At 41.4% G+C, this 18,571-nt stretch overlaps 1 protein-coding gene across 2 annotated transcripts in view; it reads left to right on the forward strand.

Annotated features, from left to right (window-relative positions):
• The window catches only part of malrd1 (MAM and LDL receptor class A domain containing 1), a 392,346-nt gene that overhangs the window by 94,899 nt on the left and 278,876 nt on the right, over window positions 1-18,571 (forward strand). For both annotated transcript variants that reach the window (XM_063044212.1, XM_063044213.1), the window contains exons 14-16: window positions 9,794-9,946; window positions 15,431-15,536; window positions 15,918-16,285. In XM_063044212.1, the coding sequence (XP_062900282.1) occupies window positions 9,794-9,946; window positions 15,431-15,536; window positions 15,918-16,285 (627 nt within the window). The remainder of the gene's footprint in view (window positions 1-9,793; window positions 9,947-15,430; window positions 15,537-15,917; window positions 16,286-18,571) is intronic.

Here is an 18,571-nt window from a genome sequence, read left to right on the forward strand (position 1 = left end):
AGGGATCTGTACTGGGTCCAATGTTGTTTGTCATGTATATTAATGATCTGGATGATGGGGTGGTAAATTGGATTAGTAAGTATGCAGATGATACTAAGACAGGTGGAGTTGTGGGTAATGAAGTAGGGACCACTTCGTCGTGCACCTCCGCTCGAAGGGCCACAACAGACAGGATCTCCTGGTTGCCACCCACTTCAACTCTGCTTCCCACTCCCATTCAGATATGTCCATAGATGGCCTCCTCTACTGCCATGATGAGGCTAAACTCAGGTTGGAGGAGCAACACCTCATATACCATCTGGGTAGTCTCCATCCCTTCGGTATGAATATTGAATTCTCCAACTTCCAGTAATTCCCTCCCTCTCCCTTCCCCCATCCCAGTTTCACTCTGCCCCCTTCCCCAACTGCCTATCACCTCCCTCATGGTTCCGCCTCCTTCTACTACCCATTGTGTTTCCCCCATTCCTTCTTCACTTTTCCTGCCTATCACCTCCCTGCTTCCCCTCCCCCCTCCCTTTATCTTTCCCCTTACTGGTTTTTCACCTGGAACCTACCAGCCTTCTCCTTCCCACCCTCCTCCCACCTTCTTTATAGGGCCCCTGCCCCCTTCCTCTTCAGTCCTGACGAAGGGTTCTGGCCCAAAACGTTGACTGATCGTTTCCACGGATGCTGCCCGACCTGCTGAGTTCCTCCAGCATGTTGTGAGTGTTGCTTTGACCCCGGCATCTGCAGAGTATTTTGTATTAACTATTCTGAAGGAAGTGCTGCTGGCTGAATCTCGGCAGAAACCTATTGCCAAACCTTCTGTTCCTATACTCTACCATCGGGGAGTCACCCACTGAGACATATCATCTGAGGGGTCTGTACCACCAATGGATTCAACCAGTAAGGGGAATTAAGGGTTGTGGGGTAAAAGGCAGGTAGGTGGAGATAAGTTCATGGTCCCATCAGCCATGGTCTTATTGATTGACGGAGCAGGCTCAACGGGCTAGGTGGCCTACTCCTGCTGCTATTTCTTATGTTGCTGCATCCTTATGTTCAGAACAGAAGTCCAAGGGAAGATTGGTGAGGCCATTGTTCTTGAGCAGCTGCAGGTTCTTCCTCCGGACACCCGAACATAAATATGAGACCATGAGCCTGTGGGTGGACTCATGGCAGCCTGACTTGCCCTGTAGTACCTCAATGCCCACAAGGGGGCTCAATCACAGCCATCATTCCAAAGCAATAGAGACTCTCATTCTCCAGTGGACTCTCAGGGTAACTGCCAAATTAAGGAGTGGGAGAAGCTAAGGCAAAGAACCTTTGGTGGTTTATTCTAAGACTTTATTTTGCTGCCAATTTCAGCAACAATGTCAGAAGTCCTCTGTGTGTCCTCTCAAGAAGCCCAAGTTGTCAGGTATGCGCTATGTACCAAGAGAGGGAGAATGTGATTATAATGGTAATGACTGTGATGATTGTGAGTATGGTAATGGAAATCAAGCAGAATGTGATGAGAAAGAGTTCATGTTTATAATGTTAAGTTAATGGAAGACCTATTAAGGCTCTTTTAGATTCTGGTAGCTCATTGTCATTTATTAAGAAAAGTCTTGCCCCTGCTATCAGTGTCTTCCTCACCCATCAAACACCTGTCCAATGTGTCCATGGTGACTGGAAGTTTGAGCCACTGGCAGAACTCACTATTGAGTGGGATGACCATAAGTTCTTGATGAAAGCTGAGGGGCGGTGGTGTGGTTGCTGGAGAAACTACCAGTTGACATGATTCTGGGGAGAGATTTGCCTGTGTTACATGAGTTACTGAGGAAGGAAAATGGCCAATCTCATCCTTCTGTTACTCCAGGAGTAGAGAGTGCTGTTATGCATTTTGTCATAACACATGATAAGACTAAAGCAGTGGTCAGGTTACAGTCTCTGCCTGGTTTGGATGCTAGTCTGTGTGAGGGAGGAACCAAAAGGCCTCAAAAGTCACGCCATTAATGATGCCTTGACCACTTGCTGGTTCTCCTGTTTCTGTTGATATTAGTACAGATGATGTATCCGTTGATGTTGACTCAGAAGGGATCATAGAGACTTGGAAGAGGCCTGGTAAGGTTGACCTATTGATGGCCACCAACCAGTGGAGCTGCTGAGGATATTTGCTGATTTTCCACAGCTGTTCCAGCAGAGACCAAGGCTGACAAATGTCCTAAAACTTTCCAACAGGATCAGACCTAACCAAGCTTCAGTACGCCAACACTGCTACAGAGTACCAGAGCGACTTATGGGGGCCCTGAAGAATGAGATTCAGACTATGGGAATCACTGAGCCTTCAAATATTGAGTGAAGAGTCCTATTGTTATCATCTGAAAGAAGGATGGCACTGTGAGCGTACACATAGATTTCCAGAAGTTGAATGACCTACTAGAAAGGGTTGGAAAGGAAAACTACAGTACCACACTGGACCATCTGTGCAAGCTCTTGGGGAATATACAAGCTACTGATCTCGCCTTCAATCTACGAAAATGTGAGTAGGCATAAAAGGAAAGCAGATGCTACGACTACCAGCTGGGACAGGGAAAGGCTGGAGTACAGAGGAATAAAGTGCAAGTGATCTGCAACATTCCTCGACCTCACACAAAGAAGGAAGTGAAGTCCTTCCTGGTTCTGGTAGGGCGGTGTCGCAGGTTCATTCCCCAAAACGCCACTCTGACTGTCCTTCTGGGAAGCTTGTAAGCAACCCAGTGATGTGGACAAGTGAGTGCTAAAACACTTTTCCAGACCTTAAAGCCCTCTCGTGTTCTTCATCTGTCCTTCAGAGCTCAGACTTTGCCAAATGGCAGCCCAGTCAACAGTGGGAGCAGAGCACAGCGATGAGGTTTCTCGCTTATTGGCGACACTTGTTTAAAAGGAGAGCTTCACGGGCGTTTGGGCTCATTCCGGTGGCCCAATCAGTGGCAGGAGCAGAGCACAGTGAATTAAATAAAAGTACAGAAGGGACAAGCAGGGCGGGCATTGTTGGGAGGAGGCTAGCAGTGAGAGTAGGAGTGTCAGGCTTTGGCTCAAAGGAGGCTTCGGCTCTGGGTAACTTTCTATTAAGGTTCCCTTTTTTTCTCTCTCTTGCTATACTTAGCGTAGTAAATGGCCAGTGTGTGTCCTTCATGCTCGATATTGAAGTACTGGGAGACCCACAGTCTCACAGGGGTCTACATCTTCATGAAGTGCATCTAGCTGCAGCTCCGTGAAGACCTTGTTAGGGATCTGGAGCAACAGCTGGATGACCTTTGGCTTGTACGGGAGAGTGAGGAGATAATTGATCAGAGTTACAGGAAAGTAGTCACCACTAAGTAGCAGGAAACGAGTAGCTGGGTGACTGTCAGGAGAAATGGAAATGTGAATAGGCAGTTAGCGCGGAGCACCTCTGTGGCCATTCCTGTCCATCACAAGTATACTGCTTTGGATACTGTTGTGGGTGATGACTTCCCAGGGGAATGCCACCAGGGTCAGGATGTCTTGCATTGTGTCCACAGTATTTTAGAAAGGGAGGGAGAGCAGCCAGATGTCTTGCTACATATTGGTAACAATGACATAGGAAGGAAGAGCAAAGAGGTCCTGAGAGAGCTAGGCAGAAGGTTGAGAAACAGGACCTCCCAGGTGGTAATTTCTGGATTGCTCCCTGTGCCATGCACCAGTGAGGGTAGAAACAGGATGATTTGGCAGATTAATGCTTGGCTGAGAAGCTGGTGCAGGGGGCAGGGCTTCAAGTTTTTGGATCATTAGGATCCCTCTTGGGGGAGGTATGACCTGTACAAATGGGATAGTTTGCACCTGAACCCAAGAGGGACCAATATTCTTGTGTGCAGGATTGTTAGAACTGTTGGGGAGGGTTTAAACTAATTTGGCAGAGGGATAGGAACTGGAGTGAAGGGACTCAGGATAGGATGGATGTGTAAAAAAAAACAAAGATTGTGTGCAGTCAGACTGTCAGGAAGGCCTCACAGATGATAGGACATGATTGCAGCTTGCAGGGTGAGTATCAGTGCATTAGAGATTCAGAATCAAAAAGGGTAGCAAATACAGTATTCAAAGTGTTATATTTCAATGCACAGAGTATAAGAAATAGGTGGATGATCTTGTTACACTATTACAGATCGTCAGGTGTGATGTTGTGGCCAACACTGAATTGTGGCAGAAGTATAGTTGTAGTTGGGAGCTGAATGTCCAAGGTTCCAAGTATTGGAGGGATAAGAAGGTGGGCAGACTGGGTGGTGTGGCTCTGTTGGTAAAGAACAGTATCAGATCAGTAGAAAATCTGACATGGGATCGGAAAATATTAAATCCTTGTGGGTTGAGTTAAGAAACTGTAAGGGAAAAAAGACTCTGTAGATGGGATGTGGTTCATAGATTACAATGGGAAATAGAAAAGGCATGTCAAAAGGGCAGTGTTATGATAGGCATGGGAGATTTTAACCTGCAGATCCATTGGGAAAATCAGAATGGTAATGAATCTCAAGAGAGTGAGTTTGTTGAATGCCAATGAGATGGATTTTAGAGCAGTTTGCCGATGAGCCTACTAGAGGATCAGCTAAACTGGATTGGGTGTTAAGTAATGAACTGGAGGTGATTAGGGAGCTTAAAGTAAAAGAACTCTTAAGCGGCACTGATCACAGTATGATTGAGTTCAAATGGAAATTTGATAGGGAGAAAGTAAAGTCTGACATAGAAGTATTTCCATGGAGTTAAGGAAATTGCAGTGGTATGAGGGAGGAGTTGGCCAAAGTAAATTGGAAGGAGATGCTGGCAGGGATGTCAGCAGAGCAGCAATGGTGTGAGTTTCTGGAAAAATGAGGAAGGTGAAGAATAGATGTATTCCACAAAGAAATACTCAAATGGCAAAATAGTACAACCGTGGCTGACAAAGGAAGTCAAAGCTAATGTAAAACCAAAAGAGAGGCCATACAGCAAAGCAAAAATTAGTGGGAAGATAGAGGATTGGGAAGCTTATAAAAACCTATAGAGAACAACTAAAAGAATCATTAAGAGGGAAAAGATGAAATATGAAAGCAAGCTTGCAACAATATCAAAGTGGGTAGTAAAAGCTTTTTCAAGTATGTAAAAAAAAGAGAGATGAGAGTGGATATAGGACTGCTAGAAAATGAGGCCAGAGACATGATAATGAGGGACAAGGAGATGGCAGCTGAGCTAAATGAGCATCTTGCATCAGTCTTCACTGTAGATGACACTAGCAGTATGCCAGATATTGATGGGTTTGAGGGAAGAGAAGTGAGTGCAGTTACTATTACAAGGGAGAAGGTGCTCAAAAAGCTAAAAGATTTAAGGGTACAGAACTCAACCGGACCAGATGAACTGCACCCCAGGTTTCTGAAAGAGGTAACGGTAGAGTGTGGAGGCATTAGTAATATTCTTTCAAAAATCATTAGACTCTGGCATGCTGCCAGGGGACTGGAAAATTACAAATGTCACTCCACTCTTTAAGAGGAAGGCAGCAGAAAGGAAATTATAGACCAGTTAGCCTGACCTCAGTGGTTGGGAAGATGTTGGGGTCAATTGTTATGGATGAGGCTATGGAGTACTTGGTGACACAGGACAAGATAGGACAAAGTCAGAATGGATTCCTTAAGGGTAAATCTTAAATCCTAAATCAGCATGTTGGAATTCTTTGAGGAGATTACAAGTAGGATAGATGAAGGGGGTGCTGTGGATGTTGTCTATTCGGACTTTCAAAAGGCCTTTGACAAGAAGCCACACAAGAAGCTGCTTACCATGTTAAGAGACCTGTATTACAGGAAAGTTACAGGTATGGTTAGACCATTGGCTGATTGGTAGGAGGCAGCAGGTGGGAATAAAAGGACCCTTTTCTGGTTGGCTGCCAGTGACTAGTGGAGTTCCACAGGGGTTGGTTTTGGGACCACTTCTTTTTTATGCTGTATATCAATGATTTAGATAATGTAATAGATGGCTTTGTTGCCAAGTTTGCAGCTAATATGAAGATTGGTGGAGGGGAAGGTATTGTTGAGGAGACAAGTAGGCTGCAGAAGAATTTAGACAGATTAGGAGAATGGGCAAGAAAGTGGCAAATGAAATACAATGTTGGAAAATGCATGGTCATGCACTTTGGTAGTAGAAATAAATGTGCGGTCTATTTTCTAAACGGGGAGAAAATCCAAAATGCAGAGATGCAAAGGGAATTGGGAGTCCTTATGCAGAACACCCTAAAGGTTAACTTGCAGGTTGAGTCAGTGGTGAGGAAGGCAAATGCAAAGTTAGCATCATTTCAAGAGGTCTGTAATACAAGAGCAAGGATGTGATGCTGGGGCTTTATAAGGCACTGGTGAGACCTCGCCTTAAGTATTGTGAAGAGTTTTGGGCTCCTCATCTAAGAAAAGATGTGCTGGCATTGGAGAGGTTTCGAAGGAGGTTCACAAGAATGATTCCAGGAATGCAAGGGTTATCATATGAGGAACGTTTGATAGCTCTGGGTCTGTACTCACTGGAGTTTAGAAGGGTGAGGAGGGAATTTTTCAAATGTTGAAAAGCCTAGATAGCATAGATTTGGAAAGGATGTTTCCCATGGTGGGGGAGTCTAAGACAAGAGGGCACAGCCTCAGGATAGAGGGGCGTCCATTTAAAACAGAGATGCGAAGAAATTTCTTTAGCCAGTGGGTGGTGAACTTGTGGAATTTGCTACCACAGTCAGCTGTGGAGGCCAGGTCGTTGGGTATATTTAAGGCAGAGCTTGATAGGTTTTTGATTGGTCACAGCACCAAAGGTTACAGGGAGAAAGCTAGGGAGTGAGGCTGAGGAGGGGATAAAAAGATCAGCCATGATTGAATGCTGGAGCAGACACAATGGGCCAAATGGCCTAATCTGCTACTATGTCTTAGGATCTTATCAATGCCTCAGGCGTAGGCATTTGGAGCTGGCCAAAGAAGAACCTGGAGAAGAGTCCTTTACCTGAGCTGAAATCTCCTCCCAAGGGAAACCATGTATTCCACCACTGATAAGGAGTGGGTCTGTCATAGCCTCAGGAACTATCTCCTTGGCAGAGAGTTTAACCTTTACACAGACCACAGATCATTGGCATTGATTCAAACAATGAAGGATCATAAGGCTAGAGTGACATGGTGGCACCTGAATCTGAGTGTACACACTCCAGTGCTTCCCTGGTATATTCTCATAATGAGTCCTAAATTGAACATGTGCTCAGGTTGGCTTTACGGTGCCTTTCCCGCCATGCACGGTGGAATATTCCATTTATTTAGTAATGGGCATGTATAAATGTATCTATGCTGTTTGTATACTCCATTTAAGGAAGATAATTGTGTTCATTTTGTTATATAATTGTAACTATATTGTGGGGTGCATCATATTCCAATTCATGTGTGATATTAAGTTAACCTTGTTGGTAATTAATGATGGTATATTCTAGTGCGGAATAGAAAGGAACTCTTCAACCTCAGTGAAAGAGAGCGAGGGCTGCCAGGAGTTGACACTGGACAAGTATATACGGAGCTATAATTGAGTTTTCTGGTAGATACCTTTTTGCAAATATTGGCGGTTTTCTTTTCACTATTTTAGCTAATTTCTATAAACTTGCTTTTTAACACACCTAACAAACATCCATGCACTAAATTGCTAAGCAACTCCAGCTATTTTTCCCTTGGTCATAGCCCACGTATCTACCAGAGTCCCATTAAAAATTCTGGATTTGTTTGCACCAAGGACCCAGCAGTTTTGACTTTCAATGTAAAATGACTCATTAATATGCTTTTTACTGATTAATAACCTCTTTGTTCTGAGTTGCAGGCTGTGATCACTGGCCCCTTAGCATCTCACAATATCTTGGAGTTACTCACAGCATGGGAACCAGTCAGGATTCATATTCAGGCACAGTGGAGAGCACAATGACCTTCTCTCCCCATTTTTCCAGACCATCATCACAATTTTATTCTGCCATAATATTGTAAATTTGTTTATTATTCGATGAACCAAAAAAAAGTTTGTTATGCATGCTATTAATAGAGATCATTTAATCACATCAGTACGTTAAGGCAGTACAAGGCAAACCAAATAAAAGAATGTAGAAGCAACACAAAATGCTGGAGAAACTCAGCAAGTCAGGCAGCATCTGGAAATGAATAAAGAGCAAGGTTTCAGGCTGAGACCCTTCATCAGGACTGGATGAGAAGAATTGGAAGGTAATACACTTTGATAGAAGGAATAAAAGCGTAGGCTGTTTTTGAAATGGGGAGCAAATTCAGAAACCGAATCTGCAAAGGAGCTTGCAAGTCCTGGTGCGGGATTCCCTAAAGGTTAACTTGCAGGTTGAGTCAGTTTTATGGAAAGCAAATTCAATGTTAGCGTTCATTTCCAGAGGATTAGAAGATAAAAGCAAGGATGTCATGCTGAAGCTGTATATGTGTTGTCAGACCACATTAGCAGTAGTCTGAGCAGCTCTGGGCCCTATATTTAAGAATGGATGTGCTGGCATTGGTGAGGGTCCAGAGGAAGTGTATGATAATAATTGCAAGCATGGAAGGGTTAATGTATGAGGAGATTTTGATGGTTCTTGACCTGTACTCACTGAGGTTTAAAAGAATGAGGGTGGATGGCTCTTTGAAATGTATCTTTTATTGAAAGGCCTGGATAGAGTGGACTTGGAGAGGATGTTTCCAACAGTGTGAAAATCTAGGACTGAAGGGCACAAATTCAGAATAAAAGAATGCCTTATTAGAGCAACAGTGGGGAATAATGTCTTTAGCCAGCGGGTGGTGGAATTCATTGCCACACACGACTCCAAAATGGAGTTTGACAGGTTCTTGATTAGTAAAGGCGTCAAAGGGCTACAGGGAGAAGCTCTGTATTGTTAAAGAGACATATGTACAGTAACAAATGCTATAGCTACCAATTTTACATGACCTCTGAACTGGTGTGTGGACTACTTATCTCAACCTTGGTGCTCTTGTTTATGAGCACAGAGATTTTCTCACCTGAATTTGTGATGGGGAAAAATGCTAATCTTATCTATATGCAAAGGACGATTGGAATAACAAAATAGTCTCAGAATAGGATTTGAAAGAAAATATACTATGGTTGCTTTACCTGACTCATTCAAGACTCATTCCGAAATTTTGCAGCAAAGTGCTCATTCCCTGCCAGTGATTCAGTGGTACAATATTTCTTCGTTAAGCAAGGGTTCTTACTCTGTGCCTGTTTTCATTCAGTTTTAGTTAACAGAAATTGAAAATGCTTAATGATCTGTTGTGTGTGGGTGTGTGTGGGTGTGTGTGGGTTTGTGTGTGTGTTTCTTTAAAGATTGATGCATCCCTGAGGTAACATATTAATTAAATATGTAACTTCAAAGCGAAGTCATTGTCCGTAATATTCTACCTTCTGAGACATTGGAGGCAGCAAACTGCCAGGAACTGGAAAGTAATATTGAGGTTAACTGAAAATAATTCTTGGTTCTTCTAGAATTTAGACATTGAGGAAAAAAAGAGAGACGTGTTGATTGAAAAGGAAAGAAGATATGTGTTGTCCGTAGAATCTGTTCTAATTTTCTACCACAAGAGATCCATATGATCCATCCCAGCTGTTGCAACATTTTCTTCAACAGTTCTTTCAGGGGTTCCCAACCTGTGGTCTGCAGACTCCTCGGTTAACGGTAAGGTTCCACGGCATTAAAATGTTGGGAACCTCTGGTAGATGATGTTTATGCAAGAAGGATTGAAAAGAGCTAAATATTATATAACATACTCTAAAATAACTTGGTACAACATTACTGGTTTCTGTGTTGCAGCCTCCACATGTAACTTTGAAGAGGACAGCTGTGGCTGGTTTGAGAATGTTCCTAATGATAACTTTGATTGGATCAGAAACTCAAGTAGTGCTTTGCCTTCAAATGTCAAAGTTCAGGCCCCGGCTCGGGATCATACCACCAATGCTACCACTGGTAGGAATTTCATTATATCTAATCTTTCATATTTAGAGATTGTTTACTTTGCAATAGTGCATGTGATTCAAACCATAAACGTCCAGTAATCTTTCAGACCACTCTTTAGACAATCTCTAGTAATCATTCCAAAATTCTTCTGAAATATTTTAAATTAAAATCTCATCAAGTTCATAGGAACAAATAGCAAAGGGAGAAGCCATTCAGCCAATTACTTGACTCCCACTGAGTCATGTAAGATCTCAATAACATATACATTGCCTTACTGCAAAGGACTGAGTAAGTTCTGCACCATATGTTCCCCCAGAGTGAACTGCATTAGATTGGAATGGAAATATAAGGAAGCTTTATCATTAGGGCAATTGATCACAACTCCTACAACCAGGACTGATAATTCTGAGGAATGTGTTGGCACCTAATATCTGGTCAGTGTATTCGGAACAGAAAGGTCAGGAGTAATTCCAGCTCTCATGCTGCTTATTGGAACAAACAAAGGTCCTGATAAAAGAATATTAGATGTTAGGTTCTAAATTAATCCATGGAGGGGAATGACCCCAGAATTATTGATTAAGTAATGTGGAGATTAGATTAAATGAGGAACAATCAGGAGAATTTACACATTGTTAGAGGAATGGTATGGTTAAAAAGAGATTTAATTTACTTGTTACATTTCACAGCTTCTGGGACAGGAAGGAGTTGTGGCCATATAAATAGCCACAGTTGCATTGGGATTGGATACAAATCCTTGAAGAAAGCATAAATAGAGAACTGGTAAAGTCTTTAAACTAATACACACAAAATTCTTGAGGAACTCAGCAGGCCAGGCAGCATCTATGGCAGGGCCAGATTAAGCTAGTGCGGGGCCTATAGCATATGTTATAAAGGGGTGCTAATTTTAAAAATGCACATAAGCATTAAAACATAAATTATTTACTTGCATAGTAAAGTAATTCATCTTTTCATTTGCTATACAGCCAGACAATACGACAAATGTTTGACACTTCAGTAATAGTATTACTTACATGTAGGTATCAATTTCAAATGTCAAAAATAACAAAACTACAATTTAAAAGTTACATTTTCTAGATTTAGCATGAGCAAATTTGTTGATGATACTGGAAATGGCTATTTCATGCAGAAGTTCATGTTCAATTGGAGTGAGGTTGTTCAATCTGTTTTGACCCATGGTGTTCCTTAGTTCATTTTCAATCCCTTTCAGTTTTGAAAATGAGCATTCTCCACTGCAGTTGGTAACCATGAGTGACAAATAGATGCGCAAGGCATTTTCTACACTTGGAAAACATGGCTCCAAAGAATTGTCTGTTATCAAGCGGTACAGCTGTAACGCTACAAGATCTTGTTTGGCGCCAATATGAGAAGCAAGATCAGTTTTCAACAGTTCAGTAAACTGCACAAATTCTTCATCAAGACTTTCTTCCAGATCTTCCGGATATGATTTAATAAGATTTGATGACCTCTTCACGACCTCTTCAGGTGTAAACGACTGTAACTGATGAAGGAATCCAAAAACACCATTCACCTTTAGATAAGCTTTCTGCCTTTTTGACAGGGCAGAAAGCAAGCTGTCAATAATGGCAAGAAATGTTCGGCTTTTAAACTTCTGAGAAGGCGTTTGAGATTCAACAAGTGTATCAAGAGTGCTGGAACCACTGAAATCATCATACATGCGATTTTGCTTGTGTTTTCTTCGAGCTTGCTGTTGATAATCTTCACACTTAGTCAGATCCTTGGCTTTTTGCTCAATGTCTGAAAAAGTAGACTGCATAGCTTGAATATATCCATGCAAGGATTCACAGAGTGCACAAGCTGTGTTCAAGTCTTGGCCAGAAGATTGCAAAGAAGTACTGGTCATTTGAAAACACTGTAGTACTTGATCCCACAATATGACCATTATTCCTGTTTCCAACTTCATCATGGTTGAAAGTAGTCCACGAGCCTATTGTCGACACTCTGCCTTCTGATCACTGTTATTTGAAATGTCATCCAAGACTTGTTTTATTGCAGAAAAGCTGTGTAAAAGTGCTTTTGTTGCATCTGCATGAGCTGACCACCTGGTATCTGACATTCTTTTCACAATCAGCAAATGAGCACCACCATCAGATAATGCAGCAGAAAGGAGATCCCACTGATAAGTAGAAGCAGCAAAAAATGTGTACAGGCTTTCTACAAATTGAAAGAAAATCAATGCTTCTGGACAGCACTCAGCAGCACATTTTCCAACCAAATTTAGTGAATGTGCAAAACATGGAATATAATCCACAAACTCATTCAGCTCTTTAATTCGTGCTTGTAAGCCACTATACTTGCCAGTCATGTTGCTGGCATTGTCATAACTTTAACCACGGTAGTCTTTTATATCAATGTCATTTTCCTTTAAAAAGTCGAGTAAACTTTGAGCGAGCTGTTCAGTACTATGACCTTCCATATCCAAAAACTTCACAAATCTTTCAACTGGTCTGGACGGCAAAACATAGCGCACAGTCAAAGTCACTGGCGCACCCTCCAGCAGCGTAACAGCACATGCTGCAGTGGCTTGGGAGTGTGGAAGATAGCACAAAGGTCACCAAGGAGCCAACACAAGTCTGCACATACATACTGTACCATGCAGCATGCGTTGCCAGATCGTCGTGAGAATACTGTGAGATGCCGATTTCACCAGACTGCAGCCTGCAAGCATTTAGTGCAGGGCCCTCGAAAATGCTGGGCCCGTAGCATTTGCTACTTTTGCTACTAGGTTAATCCAGCCCTGATCTATGGACGTTTCAGGCCGAGACCCTTCATCAGGACTGGAGGGCTGCAGAGTTCACAGAAGGGTGGCAGTAAGAGAGAGTTTCACAGAACTGCCCTCTAAGGGAAGATTTAAACTTCTTCAGGGTAGGCATCTCTGGAAGAGACTTTGCAGTGTAGTAGTCCAATGACAAAAAAGAGAAAATCTGCAGATGTTGGAAATCCAAGCAACACACACAAAATGCTGGAGGAACTCAGCAAGCCAGGCAGCATCTATGGAAAACAATAAACATCAGTACCGATGAAAGGACTCAGCCTGAACCATGGACTGTTTACTCTTTTCCATAGGTGTTGCCTGGCCTGCTGAGTTCCTCCAGCATTTTGTGTGTGACGCTTGGATTTCCAGCATCTGCAGATTTTCTCTTGTTTAAAACCCTTAAACTGATGGTCAAGGTGTAGTTGAGGATGCAGCAAGGCAACTAAATGGTGTTTAAGCTGTCTACATATCACCTTCTTCAAAGGCATAGAGGAGAGAATAATATTAGAGACTAAACAGAGTTAGAAAAAGGGCATGAAGAAGATTAATTATAAAGAGATCATGAGTTAGATGGTCTCTATAGTAGCCCGTACAGTGGCCATAATAAAACAAGGAGGTTGGGGGCAATCATTCGTTGGGAGAAAACAAACATAGAGGCACTGTAGTAGCACATGGAAACAGATTCTTTGGCCCAGTATATTCATGCTGGTGTTGGAATGGACTGTATAATTGTTATTTTCCTTGTAGTGTAACTTCCATAATTTTGTTTGTATTTTTATATAATTGCTTACATACATGCAATTGTTCAGCGCACTTTATAGTGGTTGCAGTTGACTTTATGACTTTCTGGAAGCTCATTATTTTCATCGGTGGGTATATTACAGTACTTGAATAAGGGCTCTCTTATTGGTTAGCTTAAGTAATGGAACTTGAATGGAATACGTGCCACCAGTAGTCTGGTATAAGATCACATTGGTTAATGCTTTTTTTTGCTCTTTTGCTCTTATGTCTTCATTCTTCCCTCATCACTAGGCCTTGCTTTTGCTTTCTGCTCTCTTCCTTTTGTGTGACGTGTAGCTAAGTGGTTAGAGCATTGGGCTCATGATCTGAAGGTCGTGGGTTCAAGTCTCGGCCAAGGCAGCGTGTTGTGTCTTTGGCACTTAATCACACACTGCTCCAGTCCACCCAGCAAAATACTGTGGGTTAACCTCGCGATAGACTGGCATCCTCTCTGGGGGAGTCTTGCACTCTCAGTCGCTTTACGCCACAGAAACTGGCATAAGCACCGGCCTGATGGGCCACAAAGGCTCGAGACAGACTCTTCTTCCTTTCTCCTTGTTCTTTTAGCATTTAATAAAAACAATCATATGCAACAAGCTTTATGCTTCATTCTTGACTTCAAAAGAACCTCAGATCTCAAAAACATTAAGATCCAACACTGGTTTGCTCGTGCCTAACCCTGGCAGGTGATCTCCCAGCATTTAGTTCATAGTCTTCTGTATGATGATTCAAAAGCTCATCTACATAACTAGATGTTTTTATCTACTGCTTGCCCTTCCTCCACCAGGGCAGGTTTTAACCACCATCTGGATGAAAAAATACCCTCTAAATTTCCTATCCCTGACCTTAAACCATTATCCTCCAATTGCTCAACCATCATCTTCTGCTTGCAAATTTGGATTCAGTTTACTAATCTGTTCTGATCCCCCCTTTAACCTTTTGAACCAGTTTCCCATTGTTAAAGATTTTGTAGAAGTTCATGTAGACTACATTAACCCTCACTACCCTCACTAACACACCTAGTTACCTCTTCATCCTTCCTACCAAACAGACACCCAAACAGAACTTCTAGGAGAAGCAGTAATTCATTTACACTTCCTTCATGGTAGAGTAGTCTGCATTCAGTGTTTACAATATGGTCTCTTCCACACTGGGAAAGTTGAAACACAGACTGAGTGACCAGTTTATGGAGCACCTACCATTTGTGGAGTATGGGTGACCCAGAGCTGCTTGTTTCCTGTCACATCCCTTTTATTCCACCCACCCAACATCTCCTACTTTCCCCACCTTCTCTGTCACCCAGCTGACCTATTTCTCAGATTCTCTTCCACTGAAGTGTGGGAGACCTGAAACATTAATTAGGCTAGGCATAGAATATTCCAGACTGAACGTAGGCATATAGGATTATTGTGGACGGGCAAAAAGTTCAAAATGGATGTGGAGAAATAAAGGGCCTAGTTCTGTGCTGTATGACTCTGTGACCTTTACTTAAAATTAACATGCGTTTTTCTTTTCCTCAGTTTTGGGAAAGGGTCTTCAATCTGCAATGTTGATTCTGTTTCTCTTTCAGGAGATGCTACCTAACATACTGGGTGTTTCCATCTATAAAGCCTGGTTGAGGAAAACCTTCTTGCAGTTACACTCCAGGCCTCTATTTAAAAACCATAAGCCTCTTCTTTGAAAGCTCGCTAAGTTGGTCATGACTTTTGGTTGCACATTGTTTCTCTGTGCTCATCCAGTCCCTTTCAAAACACTGTCCTGAAATACTCACCTTACAAACAGAGAGCTTTGTCATGGAGTATGTTGTGATGCTTTACTTAGATCAAGCTCTGAACTATTTTAAAATCTGGTCGCTTTATGTAGCTACAGAAATGACATTTTCAAATGACCTTCTGGATTTGTGTGTATTTTTATTTCAGGCCATTTCATGTTTATTTTGACTATGAAAAGCAACATTTTTCAGACTGCAGAACTAACCAGCCCTAAGTTCACTCAATCAGGAACTGGATGCACAATGTCCTTTTGGTAAGCAATAATTTCAGTTTCATGTCGGCTTGATAGACAGGTGAATTGCTTATTTTGCTCTGTGCCACATTTAACCCCATAGTTACTACAACCAAAGCTACTCATTTTGATTTAATTTTATATGCATCATTTTATATGCGTCATTAACAAATCTAACTTAAAGGAGAAGTTATAAGTGCATATTTTCATTGTAATTGACCTAATTACACCTGGAAAACATACCCTTTAATTTATTGGATTGAAATTAGTTAAATATACATGGTATTTCTACTAATTTTTTAAAATTAAAGTTAATCCTAATGATGCAGAATGTTAATTGGTTATACATTTGAACATTCTTGATGTCTGAAGTATTCATTTGCCATTTTGTAACTGTCACAGGTATTACAATTATGGACTGGCAGTGGGAGCAGCAAAAATGTTCCTGGAGGTTGAGGGTGTGAAGAACAACACTGTCGTGTGGTGGACGTACAACACTCAAAGCAATCAATGGCTCCAAGGTTTTGTCCAGCTTGGGCGTCTAACACGGCCATTCCATCTTAAATTGGTGAAAGTCAGCCTGGGCATTTACAATGGTGTGGCTGCAGTGGACGACATTGTGTTTGCCAACTGCTCCCTCCCACCAGCTGTAGAGATTTGTGAGGGCGCAGAGTGGTTTTGGTGTGAACAAACTCGAGCTTGTATTAACCGATTACAAGTATGTGACCTTGTGGATGATTGTGGTGACGGTTCTGATGAAATCAACTGTGGTAAGTGTAACATGATAATTACTTGTTGACTTGTGCAATGCTAGTGTCCAAACAGTGTTGATTGCCTATCTTTAATTCTTTTGAAGTGATCGGTTTGTTTGGCTGTTCTAGAGTATTTAGGGTCAACCACATTGCTAAAATGGGAAAGATTGGGTAAGGAGACAAATTTCCTACCCTAAATGATATTAGAATATTGGAAAGTTTTTGCCAAGAACAGGCCATTCAGCCCAACAAAACTTGCCAAACTCCTATTCATATAGTGTGTTGAAATAACTATCAAGTTTAGATTTGAAAGCTTCTAAGGTACTACTCTCAACTACATAACTAGGTAGTTTGTTCCATATGTCCACAACTCACTGAGTAAAGAAATGCTTCCTTATGTTAGTTTGAAATCTCCTTTTAACCAATCTCCACCTATGGCCCCGTGTCCTTGATGATGGATTAATTTTCAAGTTAGCAGCTGGCATCCACCTTACTTATACCCTGAATAATTTTGAATGCTTCTATCATGCCTCCTCTCTTTCTATGCCTCCTTCGGCTAGAAAAATATAATTCTTTCAATCTTTCTTCACAGCTCATACCCTGGAGACCCGGAATAGGTCTAGTCACATTACTCTGAACTTTCTCCAGTGCCTTCATATCCCCCACACAATATGGAGAGACCAAATATATACACAGTCTTTAAGGTCTGGCCTCACAAGTGCATTATATAACTTCATGAGAAGTGTCTTGACTTGAACTCCACTGAGCGCATTATATAGCCCAATATTCCATTAGCCTTCCTAATCGCTTCTATGCATTATCTAGATGTTGATCGTGATGAGTCTGCCAGGACGCCAAATCCTTCTCATACAGTGTACTTTCTAACTCAAGACCCCCCATTGTATATTTATATTTAATATTTCTACTTCTTATATGTAATACTTTACATCCCTACTTGAATCCCTACCTCCTGTAATTTGATTATTAACCTCTCATAGGGTACCTTGTCAAAAGGCTTCTGAAAGTTCAAGCAAATGATATCAACCGCACTATCATAAATTTTAGTTGCCTCTTCATAGAACTCCAGCATATTAGTAAAACATGATTTCCCCTTTCTGAACCCATGCTGGCTTTCTGCTAACATGTCAGGTCTTATCAGCTGCTTTCCTGTCTCATTCTTTATTATTGTTTCTATTATGTTGCCTGTGATACACATTAAGTTTACTGGTCTATAGTTACCAGGGTCAGTGCATATACTGGGACAATATTAGCCTATCTCCAGTCCTTAGGAATTTCACTTGTCTTCAGTGACTTTTGAAAAATATACATGGTAGGGGTATGAACATATAATCACATACCTCTTTAAGTACCCTTGGATATATGTGGTCTGACCCTGGAGATTTATTAACTTCCAGCCTTTTCAGCTGAAGCAGAACCTCACTTGTAAGATCGCTAATTCACTTAAAACAACCTTATTTATCTCTACATTTACTGGCATATTGCTCACTTCTTTGCAGGTGAATACTTTAACAAAGTATGTCCTCTCTGCATAATTTAACACCCTACTATTATTCCTAATACACTTAATTTCCTCCTTGACTTTCCTTTTACTACCAAAGTATTGGAAGTATCTCTTAGGTTTAATCTTGGCATTGTTGGCAATGCCCTTCTGAACCTATATTTTGGCATCCATATTGCCCTATCAACTCTAGCTCTGAAATTTTCACATGCCCTATGGTTAACATCATTACTATTTTTTCTGTATTCCTTAAATAACTCTTTTCTTCAATAATATTTTATGTATATCTTTATTCATCCATATAGTTGACCTCTTGTTTTTGTTGCTTCTGGGTATGAACATATTCTGCATCGTGTGTATTACTTCTTTAAATTGATCCCATTGTTTCTCAACTGACTCAACGTTAAGCAGTTCCTTCCAATTTACTCTTTGAAGTCTTTGCCGCATCTGCACAAACTTTGCCTTTTAATACTCTGTGAGGATGGATTTTTATGATAAATCAGTCACTCCATGGACACTTAGCCTCATTAGCTATTTTTGTCTTTTTGAAGACTTATTTAATTACATGAAGAGGCAATGAAGATCATTCAAAATGTATATGATTATCTGGAAAAGATTATTTGTAAAATAATTTTTCACACATTTGTCCAGGTTTATCATTCTTTAGCTTAAGTGATATTTGTTTAGGCAATACTGTCTGAAGTGAAACTTGCCCCAAATCCTACAAGCCAGGCATCTGTGCAGCCAAATACCTAGAAACCAGGCTTGAACCTAAGTATGATATT

This window comes from Mobula hypostoma, chromosome 3, assembly GCF_963921235.1.
Source record: "Mobula hypostoma chromosome 3, sMobHyp1.1, whole genome shotgun sequence".
Classification (NCBI taxonomy): Eukaryota; Metazoa; Chordata; class Chondrichthyes; order Myliobatiformes; family Myliobatidae; genus Mobula; species Mobula hypostoma.